The sequence below is a fragment of the Hemitrygon akajei genome, chromosome 11 (assembly GCF_048418815.1).
Source record: "Hemitrygon akajei chromosome 11, sHemAka1.3, whole genome shotgun sequence".
In the NCBI taxonomy this organism is placed as follows: domain Eukaryota; kingdom Metazoa; phylum Chordata; class Chondrichthyes; order Myliobatiformes; family Dasyatidae; genus Hemitrygon; species Hemitrygon akajei.
Genome location: NC_133134.1, coordinates 126,594,358 through 126,613,456, shown reverse-complemented (window position 1 = coordinate 126,613,456; position 19,099 = coordinate 126,594,358). Strand labels below are relative to the sequence as shown.

At 38.2% G+C, this 19,099-nt stretch overlaps 1 protein-coding gene across 4 annotated transcripts in view; it reads left to right on the top strand.

Annotated features, from left to right (window-relative positions):
- znf217 (zinc finger protein 217) overlaps positions 1-15,869 on the top strand; it is a 61,230-nt gene extending 45,361 nt beyond the window's left edge. For all 4 annotated transcript variants that reach the window (XM_073061631.1, XM_073061633.1, XM_073061632.1 and 1 more), the window contains exons 4-6: positions 3,843-5,561; positions 10,693-10,815; positions 11,940-15,869. In XM_073061631.1, the coding sequence (XP_072917732.1) occupies positions 3,843-5,561; positions 10,693-10,799 (1,826 nt within the window). In that variant the 3' untranslated portion in view covers positions 10,800-10,815; positions 11,940-15,869. The remainder of the gene's footprint in view (positions 1-3,842; positions 5,562-10,692; positions 10,816-11,939) is intronic.
- Positions 15,870-19,099: the final 3,230 nt, after the last annotated feature.

Below are 19,099 nucleotides of genomic sequence, written 5' to 3'. Positions count from 1 at the left end.
GTGTATTTCCTGGACTTAGAATTTTCCTCTTTTCCCCACATCACCCATGAATTCCTGTAATGGATAATCCTTTGGGGCAACTTCATTAATTACATGGAAATTTGGAACTCCTTGGTAGGAATGCAATTGATGCAAGGTCACTGAAGTTCAAATAAGTGAGAGAGACACCCCCCCCCCTTTGTTCAACATCTATCAGAAAATAAAAGATGTGCAGATAAGATAGATAGAGTTAGATTACAATTGGCCTCTGGTACACGTTTGCAAAGCTAGCTGTCTTGTACTTGTATGATATGACGAGCAATTTCTTTTGCCAGTGGGTGGTGAATCTATGGAATTTATTGCCATGGACAGCTGTGGACCCACTTAATTGCTGTGAAAGTTGATAGGTTCTTGATTAGTAAAGGTTTCAAGGGTGACGGGCAGGTGGAGTTTGTCAACAGTGGTTGGCAGCTCATCTAAGAGAAGGAGAATTCTGATCTCAAACCTCCACTGCCTTGTGGCTATACCCACTCTTGCGGAAAGCTTTGGGAGTAAGCCCGGAGGGAAAAGTCAGGAATTGGAGTCCTACATTGAGTTACACAGTGACTGGCAACTCCTGTGACACCACTGTTGGATATGGGATTTAAAGTCTTAGCTCTTTTTAGTATCACCAAGATTATTACAGTAATGCATATCTCTGTGTATTTTAAAAATGAATTAAGTTGTTTGGATGTTATATCCAGTAATCAGGAAAATCTGCCAGTCAGGCACCACTAAAATTGTAGCTGTGCAAGATCAAGAGTTTTACTGTGCATTTATTTTGGGCACAGAAGCGTGTAGATGTTAATCTCCAGTTGCTGCCTTTATGAGAAATCCAATCAGAATCGGGTTTATTATCACCGGCATGTGACCTGAAATTTGTTAACTTAGCAGAAGTTCGATGCAATACATAATCTAGCAGAGCAAAAAATAAGAATAGTAATAAATAAGCAAGTAAATCAATTACAGTATATGTATATTGAATACAGTAAAAAAACAGAAATACTGTATATTTAAAAAAATTAAGTCCCAAGATTCAGTGTTCCATTTAGAATTCCATGGCAGAGGGGAAGAAGCTGTTCGCGAATGGCTGAGTGTGTGTCTTCAGGCTTCTGTACGCTGCCTGATGGTAACAGTGAGAAAATACATACCCTATGTGCTGAAGGTCCTTAATAGACACTGACATTCTGAGACACTGCTCCCTGAAGATGTCCTGGGTACATTCTAGGCTAGTACCAAGATGGAGCTAACGAGATTTACAACCCTCTGCAGCTTCGTTTGGCCCTGTACCAGTAGCCCCCCCCATACCAGACAGTGATGCAGCCCATCAGAATGCTCTCCACGGTACAAATATACAAGTTTTTGAGCATAATTGTTGACATGAAACTCCCAATGAAGTATAGCTGCTGTCTGCTTTCTTTATAATTGCATCAATATGTTGGGACCAGATTAGATCCTCTGAGATCTTGACACCTGGGAATTTAAAACTGCTCACTCTCTCCACTTCTGATCCCTCTATGAGGATTGGTATGTGTTCCTTCGTCTTGCCCTTCCTGAAGTCCACAATCAGCTCTTTTGTCTTAGTGATGTTGAGTGCCAGGTTGTTGCTGCGACACCACTCCACTAGTTGGCATATCTCTCTTCTGTACGCCTTCTTGTCACCACCTGAGATTCTACCAAAAATGGTTGTATCATCAGCAAATTTATAGATGGTATTTGAGCTATACCTAACCACACAGTCGTGTGTGTATATAGAGAGTCGAGCGGGGGGCTAAGCACACACCCCTGAGGTGCACCAGTGTTGATCATCAGCAAGGAGGATATGTTATCACCAATCGGCACAGATTGTGGTCTTCTGGTTAGGAAGTCGAGAATTCAATTGCAGAGGGAGGTACAGAGGCCCAGGTTCTGCATCTTCTCAATCAGGATTGTGGGAATGATGGTGTTAATTGCTGAGCTATAGTTGATGAACAGCATCCTGACATAGGTGTTTGTGTTGTCCAGGTGGTATAAAGCAGTGTGGAGAGCTATTGAGATTGCGTCAGCCATTGACCTATTGTGGCGATAGGCAAATTGAAATGAGTCCAAGTCCTTGTTGAGGTAGGAGTTCAGTCTAGACCTCTCAACCTCTCCAAGCATTTCATCACTGTCGATGTGAGTGCTACCAGGCAATAGCCATTAAGGCAGCCCACATTATTCTTAGGCACTGGTATAATTGTTGCCTTTTTGAAGCAAGTGGGAACTTCTGCCCGTAGCAGTGAGAGGTTGAAAATATCTTTGAATACTCCCACTAGTTGGTTGGCACAGGTTTTCAGAGCCTTACCACGTACTCCGTTGGGACCTTCTGCCTTGCGAGGGTTCACTTTCTTTAAAGACAGTCTAACATCGGCCTCTGAGACGGAAATCACAGGGTCATCAGGTGCAGCAGGGATCTTCAGCTGTAGTTGTGTTCTCCTTTCAAAGCAGGCATAGAAGGCATTGAGTTCATCTGGTAGTGAAGCATTCATGCTATTGGGTTTCACTTTGTAGGAGGTAATGTCTTGCAAATCCTGCTAGAGTTGCCATGCATCCAATGTCATCTCCAACCTCATTTGAAATTATCTCTTCGCCCTTGAAATAGCCCTCCGCAAATCATAGCTGGTTTTCTGGTACAGGCCTGGGTCGCCAGACTTGAATGCCACAGATCTAGCCTTCAGCAGATGACGTACCTTCTGGTTCATCCACGGCTTTTGGTTTGGGAATGTACAGTAAGTCTTTGTGGGCACACACTCATCCACAGGGCTTTTAATGAAGTCGGTAACGACTGCAGCATACTCATCCAGGTTCGAAGATAAATCCCTGAATACCTAGCCCATCCTGATCATTTAATTTACAGTCCATTAAACGTCTGTGATACATTATGCTAAATTGAAACATGTATTTTTGTATTTTTAAGGACTTGGCGTGGCTCACTGAGGGTAACTGCTCTCAGAAGCTCTGGTATACTCGTATCATTGGCTGCTCCCTTAAGAATTTTATCATGTCATCTTTAGTGGTGATGTCCCAATGCTATAAGCTTGCACATCTCGCTCAATTTCCTTGCACGTGACCAGGTAGATGTGAAACCTGAGGGGTGTCAGAGTATTCATTCATAATTCTTGATTGCCTTACTCATAGCTGGTGTTTATTTTAAAATAAAACAGGTTATTGTATTATTCTCCCCCCCCCCCCCCCCCTTCCTTTCCCCTGTTCTATTCCCCACTCTGGTCTTTCACCTCTTCTTAGCTGCCTAACACTTCCCCTCCTCCTTCCCTTTCTCCTAAGGTCCTCTCTCCTCTCTGAACAGATTCCTCCTTCTTCCAGCCCTTTACCTTTCCCACCCTCCTGGCTTCACTTTCCAACTAGCCTCCTTCCCCTTCCCTCACCTTTTTATTCTGGCGTTCTCTCTTTCCAGCCTTAAACAAGGGTCTTGGCCCAAAACATTGACTGTTTATGAATTTCCATAGAAGCTACCTGACCTGCTAAGTTCCTCCAGTATTTTGTATGTGTTGCTTCAGATTATTGTTATCAATCTCATAATTATAAAAAACACACTGCTAGCAACAAAACTTCCTCTTTAATAATGGTCAACCGTTGCTTCATCTTAAAAATGTCACTAGATCATTTTCTCTCCATAAATGGCTCATGATTCTCAAGATTGAAATAACAATTTCAGTTCCAGATCCGATCATTCAATTACTTTGAGCTTCTGGGTCATGGATTTTTTTTTTAAAGGTTTAAGTAATTGTAGTCTGTTCTAATATTGTGGGACATTTAAAACAAGTAAAATTTGCTTTTTGTTTCAGGTGAAAAACCACATAGATGTCCTCTCTGTGACTATGCTGCAGCTCAAAAAACCTCACTCAAGTATCATTTGGAGCGACATCACAAGGGTGAGCAGAAAAGGACTGAAGAAAGGAGTGAACCTCTGAAGAATGCATTGGCATCTGCAAAATTGGAAGTAGCACCAAAAGAAATCAGCGAACCTGTTCAAGAATCCGCTGACGGCAAAAGGTTGTTTACAGATTCATTGGGCAGTGCCAAAGATTTAGATGCAGACTTTCCTCAGGGGAAACAAAAACGGATTCATTCATCTACTAGTCCAATTTTTCAAAACGCTGATTTTTCAAACATGAGTAGGGAATTCCCCGACCTGAACACAAGTACAAGTTTCCATCACAATCGACAGATCTTCTGCAAAACACTTTTGCCTGTTCCGTATGGTGAGAAATCAAAGGATGAAAAGCTGGTGGCTGAGCTGCAGAGAAGTAACTTGGATGCAAAGGTTGTTATTGAACTGGATGATTCTAAGGCCTTGGAGGAATGTTTAATGGCAGAAAATAGTGCACAAGAGAATAATGCCAGAAGTATGAAGGTGGAATCCACTTCAATAAATGACCAATGCTTCATTAGTGCTAGAGGTAACATGGAGGACTACTGTGATAAATATGAATCCAGCTTATCAGAAAAGCCTTTAAATCTTTGTACCACAATATATCAGCAAAGCCTGTGCAGTGGTAGTAGTCCTCAGGGAAATGCACCTACCTCATTTTCCAAGAGTGCCTTACAGAGCAATGCGTGTCCATATTGTACCTACAGAACTTTTTACCCCGAGGTCTTAGTAATGCACCAAAGGTTGGTACATAAATATAATCCTGACCTAAGTCCAGTAAATGGATTTCGAAATGCTTTTCATAACGAGTCAATTAAAAGCAGGCGCACTGGATGCCCCCCTGCACTATTAGGTAAAAATGTTTCTTCTTTGCTTGCCACCAAAGAAATGAGCAAACAGTTTTCACGCCGGACCAAGTCACCACTACCAGCCGGTCCACCGGATGCTTCAGACTTGCTACCTGGAAAAGCAAAATCATCATCTTCCTCTCACCAGTCTCTGTGCAATAATCTCCTTCCCTCTGCAGCAGATTCTAGATCTGGTGACTTCAAAGCATTCAAGGTGATCCAGAATCCTAACATACATCTTGAAAGCTATGGATCTATACATTCTGAAACTAGACAGATGCAAGAGGTGGTGCAAAAGACAGAAATAAATGGATCCTCAGAAGCTGGTACTAGTAAGAGAAATATGTCTGACAAGTCTGGTACTAAGTTGGACTATGAATCTGAAGGACCCATGGGACCTTTGTTTAGATATGACAGTCACTGGGCTTCAAATGTTAGCAAAATGTGTCTTACTAATGTATCTGAGAATCAGGGAGGTTTGGACTCACATGAGCCTACAGCTAAAAGAATGAAAATAAATAGTCCTTTAAGAAATGATCAGCTTTCATTTGGAATCAGGAGGAGTATCCAAGGAAGAAATATGAAACTATCTCAGGAGATATCCCCTATTCAGGCAAGAAGCACAGGGGTATCGACTAAACCAGGATCACCCTTGGAGTTAAGTGGAATTGATTCTCATTGGAATGTATTGAAAATTTTGAATTCCTGCAGCCCACAAGATCTTGCTTCACTGTACGACACTTGTGGACCCAGTAACAGTAGAGATCCTAATACTGCTCAAGAAGGTAGGAATAGTTTATATTTGGCTTGAGACATTTTTAAAGTGTTATCAATACTGTACGAAAACATTTAAAAAAAACTTTCTGAAGGCAGTGTTTTATTTGTTTTTAAATGGAGATCTCGTGAGGATTTGATTCAAGGGAACCAAGAGGAGGGTTCAAATGTTGCTTAATTGACTAGATCCAGATGTTCTCCTAGTGCTCTGATACTTAAATTTTACTTTTATCTTGGAAGTCGCAAACTAGTTATTTCTAATTTTGATGCTGTTTTCTTTTTCTCTGTAATCTGACTTCCCCCTTTCCCTCCAATGCCAAAAGTATACAAAGTTCTCAGAAGCCAAGTTGAAGTTCAGAAAACTTAGCTTGATTTTAAAGAAAGTTAATGTTAATTTCACCAGTTTCACACGGGCCATTTATTTGTGTTCATTTTATTAGAGGCTTTTGTAAAACATCACTGCCCTTTTGGTTCGTACGAACATTTAAACAGAAAATGCGCAGGGAACAAATCAGTGTTTACATGTGCTGAATGGCTGACAACACCATCTGCTATGGGCCAGCAACTTCATTATGATTGCCTATGAACTTGTCTACAAACTGCTGATCTTTAGTTGTGTTGAAGTCAAATTATTGACTTGCAAATGTGATGGATTAAATGAAGATTCATATTAAATCTGCAGCATCAATCTTTAGATTAAATTTGTGGCCTGTCGGTGTTAGAGGTCTGGAACCTGTAAGACGAAAGCCTGAGGACTAATTACCCTACTAAATCTTTTAACACCATTTCCACTAGAAATAGATATTGAATGAGAAGTGTCACTGATCCAACTTTCAGTTTACACTCGCTAACGTAGGCAGCGGGAAGTGCTACATGTCTTCAAGCCCAAAGTATCTCTTGAGCCCTTTGAATTACAAAATAGGCTTTGTTGGTCTGTGACAGCATTCTCTGGGCTGAGTATTGTGTTGGATGAAAGATCAGGAGTGACATGGGAAATGCATTACACTCAGCGAGCTTGATTAGCCCATGATGTTTCCAATCACTGCTTGTTCATCATAGTGATTTTTTTTTTATTTGCCCAGAGGAGACGGGAAAGTGCTGGTGCCACTCATTTCCTGTTATTTTTGCATCAGTTGGCCCTATCAAGGTAGCGACATTCCATCTTGCCTGACTTGCTGGTTGATGTCTGAAAATAAAGCCAGCTGCTTGGAAAGGATCATGCCTGACAAGAGTATGATGCTACTGTAGAGATTTATCAAGCTTGTGGCTTTTAATTTAATGCAATTTATTCATACTTGCTGCCTTGCACTTTGCAGGGATTGTCAGCACTGATGACAATGAAGGCTGTCAAGTAGTCATGCAGAGCCTCATAGTAGCCAGAGAAGGGCCCTGGCATATCAGAAATGCTAATGATATCTTCCTGTCCTGAATTTTAACATGATCATTTTCCCCTGCTGTTTTCTGGTCATAATGCAACTTGGGACACATACAGGGCATTGAGATTTGTCAGCGAAGGGTATGCAAAACTGATTATTGTTGCACAGCAACTGTTTGCATCCTCCAGCCAGTAAGTTGATATCCTTTAAGGATACAGTACTATTGGTCGATTATGGATCTTCTGATGTGTTTATAATATTATGGTGCATCAGCTTTGGAAGATGGTGTTGGAAAAACTATTTGCACAACGTCAGCTATATCTCAATAAATACATAAATTTAGTGCAAGTGTTTCTGTGTCCAACAGCCAAGCTCTGATTAATCCTCCTGAGTCTTCATTCTGAGAAAGTTGCTGGAATTTGAAAGGCTTGTGTAGTAACTAGGAACTTTGAATAGCTGCAGTCCCTTTTAAAAAAAAAACTTGCTTGATTTCTGCTTTGTGCAGGGGAAAAAGTGGTGGTAGGAATTGAAGCCTTGTTATAAAATGGAGTGATATTTAATTTAATGGCATATTTTAAATAATTTAATATTTTTGCAAGATTTATGCCATTTTAAAAGTTGTCTTTTTAAGACTCATTTTGTCAGTGTTCTAGAAGAAGGTACTTTGAACTTGCCCTTATTTTGTGAAAGAACATTAGTTTTGTGTTGAACAGCCTAGAAGTGACTGATGGCTTTCACTAACTAATCATGACTGTGTTTAAGCCAGATTAATTAGTTAAATACTTCTCCATGGTACTATTCCAAGTTTCTTGCAGCTTTATGATAAATCCAAAATGGCCATTTAGGATAAATATCAGTGGGAAGTTTAAAGAAAGCACAAGCTAAGCCCATCTTGGCTTTTCTAGTTTAAGATGGAATTAGTTAGAGGGTATAAGTGGGGTTATTGGTTTTCTCTCATTCGGGCCAAAAAAAAATGTGCTTCTCCAGTTCCTCTTACTTACCGTAGTCCAGTGAATTTGAGGGACCACACTTGCTTCAGTCTCAGTTAGCCGTTATTGGCAGAATCTCAGATGCTGACAAGGTGCTGTACAATAGTGTGATAGATCAACTGTTTCCGTGGTGTCACAACAACCTTGCATTCAATATCAGCAGGACCAAGGACTTGTTTGTTCCAAAAACACTGTGTCTCCAGCCTCCTGTTCCTTTTCCCTGATGGTAGAAATGGTCAGAGGGTATGTCCTGGGTGGTGAGGATATTTAGTGGTGGATACCACGATGGTAGAAGATGAAGAAATAAAGGAGGGAGTTTTTTTTTTAAAAAAAGAGTAAATTATAGGTCAGCTATCATGAGTGAATCTGCAGATGCTGGAAATAAATAAAAACACAAAATGCTGGCAGAACTCAGCAGGCCAGACAGCATCTATGGGAGGAGGTAGTGACAACGTCTATGGGAGGAGGTAGCAAAGGCAACATCTTGATTTCAGTGGTTGGAAAGATGCCAGAATCCATTATTAAGGATGTGGTTTCAGGGTACTTGGAGGCAGATGATAAAATAGGCTGAAGTCTGCATGGTTTCCTTAAAGAGAATCTGTTGGAATTCTTTGAAGAGAAAAAGGAATGTTGTGTACTTGGATTTTCACTAGGCCTTTGACAAAATGTGAGCCTGCCGAACAAGATAAGATCCCATGATATTACAGGAAAGATACCATCCTCCTTGAATATCAAGGACATCTTCAATGTAATGCCTCAAGAAAGCAGCATCCACCTTTAAGGGCCCTCATTATTTAGGACATGCCCTCTTCTCATTACTACCATCAGGGAGGGGGGACAGAAGTCTGATGACATTTTAGCAACAGCTCCTTCCTCCTCTGTCATCAGATTTCTGAGCAGCCCATGAATACTACCTCACTATTTTATAGGGTTTTTTTTTTTGCACTAGTTTGTCTTTTTATATTTGTTATGACTTAGTTCTTTTTATATATTGCATTGTACCATTTCCTGACGTAATGTCAGTAATAATAAATTTGATTCTAATATGCCCGCTTTTGTAGTCCTTAATTTTATGATTTGCAGATTTATGTTCCCATATATCTTTAAAGTACAACTGTGGAAGATGCTTTATCCCTTAAGATTTAGTTGGCATTTTTGTGACAACTATCAGCAGAGGCTTTGATAATTTTTTTTAAAGAAAACACAATATACAGAAATAGTCAATTAATCCAGTGACCGGTTAAGTTAAAATGAGTATAGAACTTGATTCAGACTTTACCTGATCTTGGCTTTGGATTGTTGTATCAATATAGAGCATAGAATCGTACAGCACAGTACAGGACCTTTGGCCCACAATGTTGTGCCAACCTTTAAACCCTGCCTCCCATATAACCCCCCACCTTAAATTCCTCCATACACCTGTCCAGTAGTCTCTTAAATTTCCCTAGTACATCTCGTGTATTACTAGTGTAATATGCAAGTAAAACATCTCTCCATGCCATACAAAAGACAAATGTAATTGTCCTACAACTCTGCTGGAAATGAATGAGTGTGATACTTGGTTAAATACCTAAAGGACCTATGTGGTCAAGTATCCAGATGCTGCTTGTGGTCTAAAGGCTGATCAGAATTCAGTTGATTAAAAGACCCCTTGAGAAATTTGATTCCTTCATACTTTTGTATGCTAAAGGTTTGGCCATCAGATCTGAGAGTGGAGTACATATAGGACTTTTAAGTCATGTTACCATTCTTAACATACAGCTAATTGTTTTGTAAAACTGGCAGGATACCATGTCGTGTTTGCTATATTTGGCCTAACCTAGGGATCAATTGGCCACTAATTTGATCCATATTAATAAAGACTGGTCTTGAATTAGAATGATTATTCTTTTTCCATATACTGAGATCACAAGATATTAGTTTCTTTTACTCCCTTGCCCTTCCTAGCCAGGTGGTATCACTAGTTGAAGTCAGCTACTTTCGAGCTTTAGTGCTAATTCTGAAGCTATTGTGTGAATGTAGGTTGCTTTAGATAATGTGATGTATAGTTTCCTCAGTCTGTCAATTTTGCATTTTTGCTTTTTAAACTGTCAATTAGACAAGGATGTACATTTTTAAAGGATAACACTTATTTCACTGTTCTCTGATAGATCAATGTTTTCCATGGATTCTTTCAAAATTATCTTTGAAAAATTAATCTTGATTAGGTGTGAAGTCTTGAATGAAGTGTAATTACATGATCTTGTTGCAAAGTCAAGATTGCCACTGCCGAATTAAATCCAAATCAACACATACAAAATGCTGGAGGAATTTAGCAGGCCAGGCAGCATTTTCATCAGATGAGGAGTCCCTTCATCAGGACTCTGTCCAAAATGTCGACTGTTTATTCTTTTCCATAGATGCTACCTGACCAGTTGAGTTCCTCCAGCAATTTGTGTGTGTTGCTTTGGATTTCCAGCATCTGTAGATTTTCTTGTTTGTAAGTCCAAATTATTTAGTTTTGAAATGAAAACTTCATTAAAAAATTTCAGAAACTTTATTAATAATCGTACCACGTGATATGCATGTTTTGAAATTCAGGATTGTGTATTATAAGTAATTTTTTCATTTTACTTGGGTTGGATGGAGGAAGAGTAATAGCCAGATTCAAAAAGCACACTAAACTTTGGTCATTTGTATCAGTAAATTGACATTTTGTCCCACAAAGTGTGTAAGATGACTAATTTTAACTTGGGTACATGGCAAAAAGTAGTGAATTTAACTCATTTGTGTTACAGTGAAGAGGCCGCTCCAGTATCTGCAACATTCTAACAGTATGTCACAAAAGCGGAGCATTAATCACTCTCTCGGTGGATCTTTAGACAAAGAGTACATGACTCAATGATGCCCGTCGATGGAAGGTAATTGCAGGGACAACAGTAGGTGCTGTGTAAGCTGTTGTATGAGGATTAAGCAATCACTCTCCCACTTGTCTCCTACTATCATCCTTCACCCCTCCCCCAAAAGCCTATCTTCTACTGGCCCCCTGTTTCACCCATCCTCCTCCTCCTCTTTTGTGGTGGCCATCTTTGTTCTCCACTTGAAATGGTGTCAGTTTCTTCCTTCACTCAAATCTCCTGATGCTTCCAGCAGTTTACTTTTGTTCCAGATTCCAAAATCTATAGTTTCTGTATCTCCATTGAACATTATTGTAATGGTCTGTCCACTTAGTCTAACATCCAAGTAACTTTTTCAGTAAGTCTTGGTCTTGCATTTTTCTCACCTACCCTTCTGAATATGTCATCCTTCCACCGCAGGCACTGTAGTTGTGCAAACCATCTAGAAAAATGTACTCTATTTATTCACAATGACCGTTAGCATCATTTAAGGCAAACGACAGCAGGAGCATAGAAATCATCACCACCAGGTGTTCTTTCAAGTTACGGTCCACCATGATTTGGGAATGCATTTGAACTCTTTTCCAAACAATTCTGAGAGATTAACTTCACCAGAAGGAGTTCACAACCACTTTAAACAGTAATTATTGATGGGCAATAAATGCTGGCCTTTCTAGTCATGACCTTGGGATGCAATGTCTTTACCACATCTCTTGAATGAATAAAACAATCAATAGTTCTGTTTATCCCAAATTGTCTGTGAATTTTGGAGGTAATTTGGTCCTAATATCATTGGGGCTGGAATGGTTTATTCAAAGAAAACTAGAGATGCCCTTATTGGCAGTTCACTCCTATTCCACACTTATTCATTGGCAGCTTAGCATTTTCAAAGAAAGGTACAAGAGGAAAAGGAAGCAAACAATTAAAGATGACTCAGGTAGTTCAGTTTTTCAAAATGCCCTGTTTCTAAATTTCATCCCTCAAATTTGAGTAATAGAATGTGCTTCTGATGTTGGCATTTATGTACTACCAACTTGCAAAATAGTAGTACTTCATGAAATCTTGAAAAACCTGGATTTTTTTGGGTTGTGTTTTGAAGCTGTTATTTACCACTGTTTACTAACAGTTTTGTATGTTCTTGACCTTAGATTGGAGGAACACTGTGAATGGAATACTTCTGCATCAAAAATTAAGTTTAAAGGAGGTGTCAGCTGGTCCACTGATAAAATCTGATCACATTCGATATATAGGATCCACATCAAATAAGCTGTGATTTGTACATGTATAGAACACTACTATTCCATTCATTCTGGATTGCATTTTTTTTGTTCATACCTTGAAATGTAATCAGAGACTTTATAAATATATATAAAATTGCTTTGTATTCCATTTTGATTCTGAACTTGAAATTGTACCATTTCTAATTAAAATTGTCAAGTTGTTTCTGTTTTTGCAATAACTATATTGATTACTTGGCACTAATAAGTGTTGGGCCATCATTTCTGGAATGTTAGGCTCTTTCATTTTTTTTGTTGAAAGATTCTTCAAGCAGAGAACAGATTTTTGGTACCTGAAGTTTAATATTTCTGGGAAATTGCGTAACTCTTATTGAGCTTTTTCTTCTACATTGGAAATATGAGCAATAAATTGCATGACCTGTGGTAATGCTTCAAGCTTCAGTCTTCCAACTTTTTTTTGGATACTTTATAGTCTTGGGTAGCACAGCTGTGGCAAGCAATACTTAAAAATTGTTTTGGTTCCCTTTAAATTTGGGTAGGATACTAATGGTTTTTTAGTTTTGTTCAGTTACCTCAAAGTCATGATTAAAGGCCACATGAGTATATGGACAGGTTCAGCCAACAAATTCCTGGTTGTCTGGAAAAAGTGCATCATCTGATTATCACTTAGCAAAAAATGAGAACTTGGTGGACAGTCTGAAATGAAACATGGGAGTTTGTCATCTACATTCTACTCTCACTTTTAACATTGCAACAAAAATTGTATTGCATCAAACATTCAAAATTATTTTGCACATGTCTTGACAAAACATCAATATGGAAATTTAATTTTCATTGAAGTTTGATTTTTGTATTAAATTTGTGTTTTGAGTCCATGTGGTTTCTTTAACCCAACTCAATTTCAAACAATGTTTCCACTGGCTATCAAACTCAGTGTATTGTGATGGTGTAGGAAGAACTCTCGATTTCCCTCATGGCCTCACTAAGATTATGAATATTTATCAGGGATCATCAGTGAAACTACACAGTCGAATGCTATGTCGTAACACTTTCTCAGAAAGCTAATTATTCCAGCTTTTAGACTCCCAGATGAAATCGGCTAATTGTATCCAAATGATGGGCTCTTTGGGCCTTCCTTTCACCCGGGTAACACATTGGGTCATTATTATGTAATGGGTCAGGAAATGAAGCAGTATGTCACAAGGGGTTATGAGGTTCAATGATTGCAAGTAAAAGATCAACTGGGTGTAAAACTAAGCATGTTTAAATGAACAAAATTTATGTTCTGAAAAGGAATAGAAAGATTTTAACAAAAATTGCCTGGATTGGATGAACTATATTTTGGGAGGAACCAACTTTGTTGCTGAGGTTCTATCTACCTGATTTTTTTTTGTGCTTAAAAAAAAAGTCTCAACTTACTGATCACGGTTTAGGGTTCTGTTAAAGCTGAGTATTCATCTCAACTTCCCCAAATTAAATCTCACTCAGTGAACGTTGTGGATAACAAGACTCATTATTTCCCGTTATTGTACTGGGCGAATTTAATTTTATTTTGAAATAACTGAAGGTATTTTGCTGTATAATGGTACTCTGCCTTGAATAAAGATTTATTGACTAGTCCCATTTCGTGCAAGCTCATTTATGGCACAACCTTTTGATAATACAACAATCTTTGAGACTTTGGATGAACAAGTGAATGGAATGGGCATCATCAGCAAGTGCCGTAGCCATTAGCATGACACTATTGCAGCTTGGGGCATCAGAGTTCAATGCCAACATCATCTGTAAGGAGTCTGCATCCTCCCCAGGAAATACATGGATTTTCTCCGGGTCCTTTGATTTCCTCCCACAGTCCAAAGTCATACCAATTAGTAGGTGAATTGGTCATTGCAAATTGTCCCATGATCAGTTAAATCAGGGGCTGCTGGCAGTGCAGCTCGAAGGACCAGAAGGCACAATTGTACCGAAATTTGTTCAATTAGATGGAAATTTTGCATAGTATCCACATTTTTAAATCCTGCATTAGTAGTTCCAAGCTTTAATATCTTAAGTAGTGCTCATCACAGCTGTACTTAATCTGTTAATTTAAAAGTCAGTGAAGTGAATTTTAACAACTTGGCCCTGTACATTTAAAACAATGTGTCGTCAAAGGGTTAAATAAGAATTCTGTTTAAGACGGTTTGTTTACTTGAATATACCACCCTTATGCCCAAAATCCTGCATATAATGTTTTATGCACATTATGAACCTTTTAAACTGTATTTTGACACATTGGAAATAGTAATTGTATTTTGCTTAATGAAAAGGGCAGATACAGAAATCCTACTTTGTCTAGTTTGGAAGTTAAACTGCTAAATTCCTAAATGAAAATTTTGAATAAAGCCAAGAATTAATTAGTGTCAATTGGGAGTTTGATTTTTTAAAAAAATGCACCATCTTGCTCTCTGTTTTTGTGGGGTGGGGGTGCAGTGGTGGTGGTTGAATTGGATTTCAAGAATTTGGCAATTGACTTCTTCACATTAACATTATCTTACCTGAGCTCTGATGCCACTGTGACCATGAACATTATGCAGGAATTGATAGGCCATTTGTATATACTGCACTAGTGAAAGGATGTTCTTAATGTGTCCTTTACCCACCCAAGAGCAGAAGTTATATATAATTAAAAGAAATTCCAGATAGTTGTAATTTACTTGGGTGATCTTGAATTGTAGATTAAGGCTATGTATAACTTTTTGGTTTTTTAAAATGTAAATCTGGTAATCTAATCTGTTTCAGTGCACTTAGGCTATTTGTTTGCTACTCACATGTATATACATATGGGTGAAGGGCATTGATATTTTGGGACTGCAAGCAGATTTTATGGAAAACGAGGTTTTTGGAAGCTTTTAGTTTTCTTTAGACTAAATGTTTTTAATAGACTTAGTAGAAAGTAGTCTCTTTGAGTGCAAAAATCAGAGTGTGCATCACCCATAAAATGATGTTTCATTGTCTATCAGCTCTTCAAAATGCTTCTGACATAATGAAACTATTCAACAGATTACACTCTCTCGCAGTTTAATCATACTTAGACTGATTGGTGGCTAAGGTTTAAAAAGTTACTGTTTTTTATTAGCTTCCAACATTCCAGTGGTTATGTGAAGAAAAAACTAGCTATGCAGTGAGATAATATGTGTTTGGCTTAAACATTTCATGTAGAGTATCTGAATTGTGACACATTTTACCAAGATCCCAAATTCTTAATATTCTGGAGGAGAGAACTGCCCAATCTACTGAGCATCTTTTTATTCAGGACTTGCAATGTTGACACTACTGACTCCCTATGACCATGGATTCTGGGTTTTCCTTTACTCACCCCATCTTGTGGAGAAGACTGAGCCAAATATATATATATGTACTAAAAAATTTTTTATAGTTGCACTTTTGTAGCATATTTTTGAAATTGTGGATCAAATTTGGTGGTCTTAAATTAGCATGTTTGATTGAGATTATAAAATTGTTGCTTTAGGGTGCATGCCTAATTTCATTAATTTCTATTGAGTTTTGGACATCTTCATCTGCAATGAAATTTATAGGGAATTCACATGCATGATTTTTGTTTTGATCTCTCAGTGTTACGATATTAGAAGTTTGATGTAGTTGGCTACACTGTGGTATGCATATTAAGGTACCTTTTATTTAATTCAGTTTTCTTTTTGTATTTATTACATATTTGGACCTATCTGATTTCCGTAAAACCATGTTAAATCATGCAAGTGTGTTTCAAACTGTCTTTAATTTATAATGTACCATTGTTTGATGTACGTTCATCCAGTTTTGGAATACATATGGTGTTTTACATCTCTGGTTCTGTTGTACTTTTATTCTTAACAGAAATTATTATTGTTGTCAGTTTGCAAAATTTATTTTGCAGCAGTGTCACTTCCGCAGCCTGTTGTTCCAGTTTACGGTGGGTTTGATCTCATTGTGACAGATTTTTAAACTTGACGTGATGTAAGTTTGCACAGGAGTGTTCAATCACAATTTACAACCCAAAGACATTTTGAGTTGCACATAGTCCATTAGTTTCTTTATTCAAGGAAACAATTGAATTATAGCACAAGAATAAAAATAGTTTATAATCATATTTGCTGTTTCTGCAGAGCAAGTTATTGGATGGAGTATTTTCTTGTTCTGCTGGTCAGTCAGAAGCTCTACATTTTCCAGCAAATGCAATCATTATGCATTCACTGAGCAAGTGCCCAGTTTAGAGCAATATTCCATTTCATCTACATGTGCCTTAAAATGGGACCTTGTACAGTAGGATTTATCCCCCACTGAGGCATAAAGCACTGTGAACTATTTTAAAACAAAAGTCCCAAATAAAATTCAAATCTATTTATCTGCTGGGATTTAAAATTTTGCCCATTTAAAAAAATACTTTAAAGTAGATATGCAAGTGAGTGGGTATTTTGTTTTGGGAATTCAGAAACAATAATTTTGCACTCATTTTGTTTGAAAACTATAAGCTTTGTAAGGAGTGCAGAACTGGAATGTAAGATTATTGACAAGATAGTGCAGTTCCTCAGAGTGCTAATTGATACCGACAAGTCTTTTTAAAGATTTAGTTAAAAAAAACTTTTTGTAATGTTATTATTTTAATTTAAAGATAATTTTGCAAAGAACACACTTGCATTCTATACCACTGCAAATGGCAGAATGACTCTAGATCTTTAAAATGGAAGAACTGCCCAGGTACTTGCTAAAGTGACAGTGGGTTTTGTATTTGACAAAGAAAACAGGAACTTGTAAAGATCGCTTACCCAGCATTTGCTGAGTATAACAACAGTGAAATTTGTGGGTATTTTTAAGCTTGTTTAACCACAGATGAGAAGTTGTACATACAAATTATATTATATTTCTATCATCATTTGTATTTAAAAATAGTCTCGAAGTTGTCCACACTTTCAGAGTGAAAAAGACATTGTTGGAAATTTTAGTAATGAGTGTGCCATCAGGAATGTTCCAGAAATTTATTAATGGATATCAGCAGGAGTGCTTTCAAGTTTTTGAATACCTTTTTAAAAAAAATACCAAATTTGTCGGTATACCTAAATAATTTCAATCAATGTGTCATATACTGTCATTATCACTACTTTTAAAATTGTGTGTGTTTAGCTGACACTGATTTTAAAAATACATACCTTGTTATTACCCTAAAGTTAGGACTAAATATTGTTAAATAAACTTTAAAGCAAACCTTTAAGTGATCTCACTGCAATTTGCATTGATCTGTCAGATTGTATTTTGTATTGGGTGATAACTAGAGATAAGAAGAAACTTTCTCAAAATGGAGTCAATTCACCACTTGAATCAGCAGTACCCATGCTTGTCAATGTAAACTCTTGTGTATTGAGTCTTGATAGGGCTCTAGCCTACGACAAGAGAGGTGTTACTGCACAAAGTATTTAATGCATTAATGCACAGAGGTGGGTGTGGAGGTAATGCAAGCTGCTTTGACTTGGTTGATTTCTGTTCTAAGAGCTAACAATCCCTGAATCATGAATCACAAGTTGGGCACCTAACCGGCAGTAACTGAGCTGCTATATAGATTGTACTCCAGTTGTATGAAAGCTACTACACTGGCCTGAGGTATTCTATGCCCCATAATCTTTTTCATCAAAGTGTATGTTGTCCTTGCATTTTTTAAGTGCAAGACTTAACGATGTTGTTTAGCAAAGAAATGGACTTTTATAAATTCCTTTGCTGAACAAACTTGTAAGCTAATCAAATTCTAGCTCTGTTTTAAAGTAATGACCTTAATATGGTATGCAGGAATATGTTATTTCTGTTTTTAACTCTTGGCCGGCCACATTCACACACTCTATACTCCAGATAAAATTTTTGATTGCATCTGTTCAATGTCTTGATTCACCAAATTAGGCCAAGAATTGGCTACCAAAAAGGGCTGTGTGGAAATGACTGTCCTACAGAGAAACTTAAAGCCTTGAAGTCACATCTGCTCTGAAGTTTGTGCAGCTTCAGAGCTGTGTGTCAGGCATAGTTATAAGCAGCACTGGGGCCTCACAGTGGACTGTATTGGCTCTCTTCCTGTTTACACTGTATACCACAGACTTTAGATACGATACTGAGTCATGTCATCTGCAGAAATTCTTTGATGTCTCAGTAATAGTTGGGTGTATAAAGGGAGGATGGGAGGATGAATGCAGGGCCCTGGTGGAGGATTTTGTCAAATGGTTCAAGCTGAATCATCTGCAGCATCAGTAAGACAAAGAAGATGGTGAAGGACTTTAGGAATACTAAGCTTGCACTGCTCCCTTTTATGGTGAGGATGTGGATGTGATGAAGACCTACAAATACCTGGGGGTGCACCTGGATGACAGATGAGAATGGAGCAACAACACAGAGGCTGTGTACAAGAAGGGTCAAGAGGTCATGTCATCTCTACTTCCTGAGGAGACCGAGGTCCTTTGGAGTATACAGGCCTCTCCTTCACATGTTATACCAGTCTGTTGTTACCAGTACAGTCTTTGTGGTGGTGGGCTGGGGCAATGGGATCAATACTGGTGATGTCAACAGGCTCGATAAAATGATTTAAAGGGCTGGCTCTGTTACAGCAATCAAACTGGACACGCTGGAAGCTGTGATAGAACAAATGACCCTATGGAAAATCCTGCATCTCTGGACAATGTTTCTCACCCTCTGCATGTCATCTTGGGTGAACAGAGGAGCACTTAGTCATAGACTAAGACAACTGCACTGCCCCAAAGAGTGTTATTTGAGGTCATTCTTGCCATAGGCCATTCAGCAATATAATAAGTCAACCGATAGCCCTCCTGTTAGACTCTCTGAGGTAACTTATTTTTTATTCTTATTTCTCTTCTAATATTTGTTAATCTGCACTCATAATGCTGCTGTGACACTGTATTTCCCCTTGGAATCAATAAAGTGTCTAACTGGAAGTATGTCTTTGTATAGTACAGTTTCAGTCTAATTATGATATTGGATGAATGACTTGGCATCTTAGCCTTAAACTTCTAGATGTGAATGTACATGTGGACAGGAAGTAG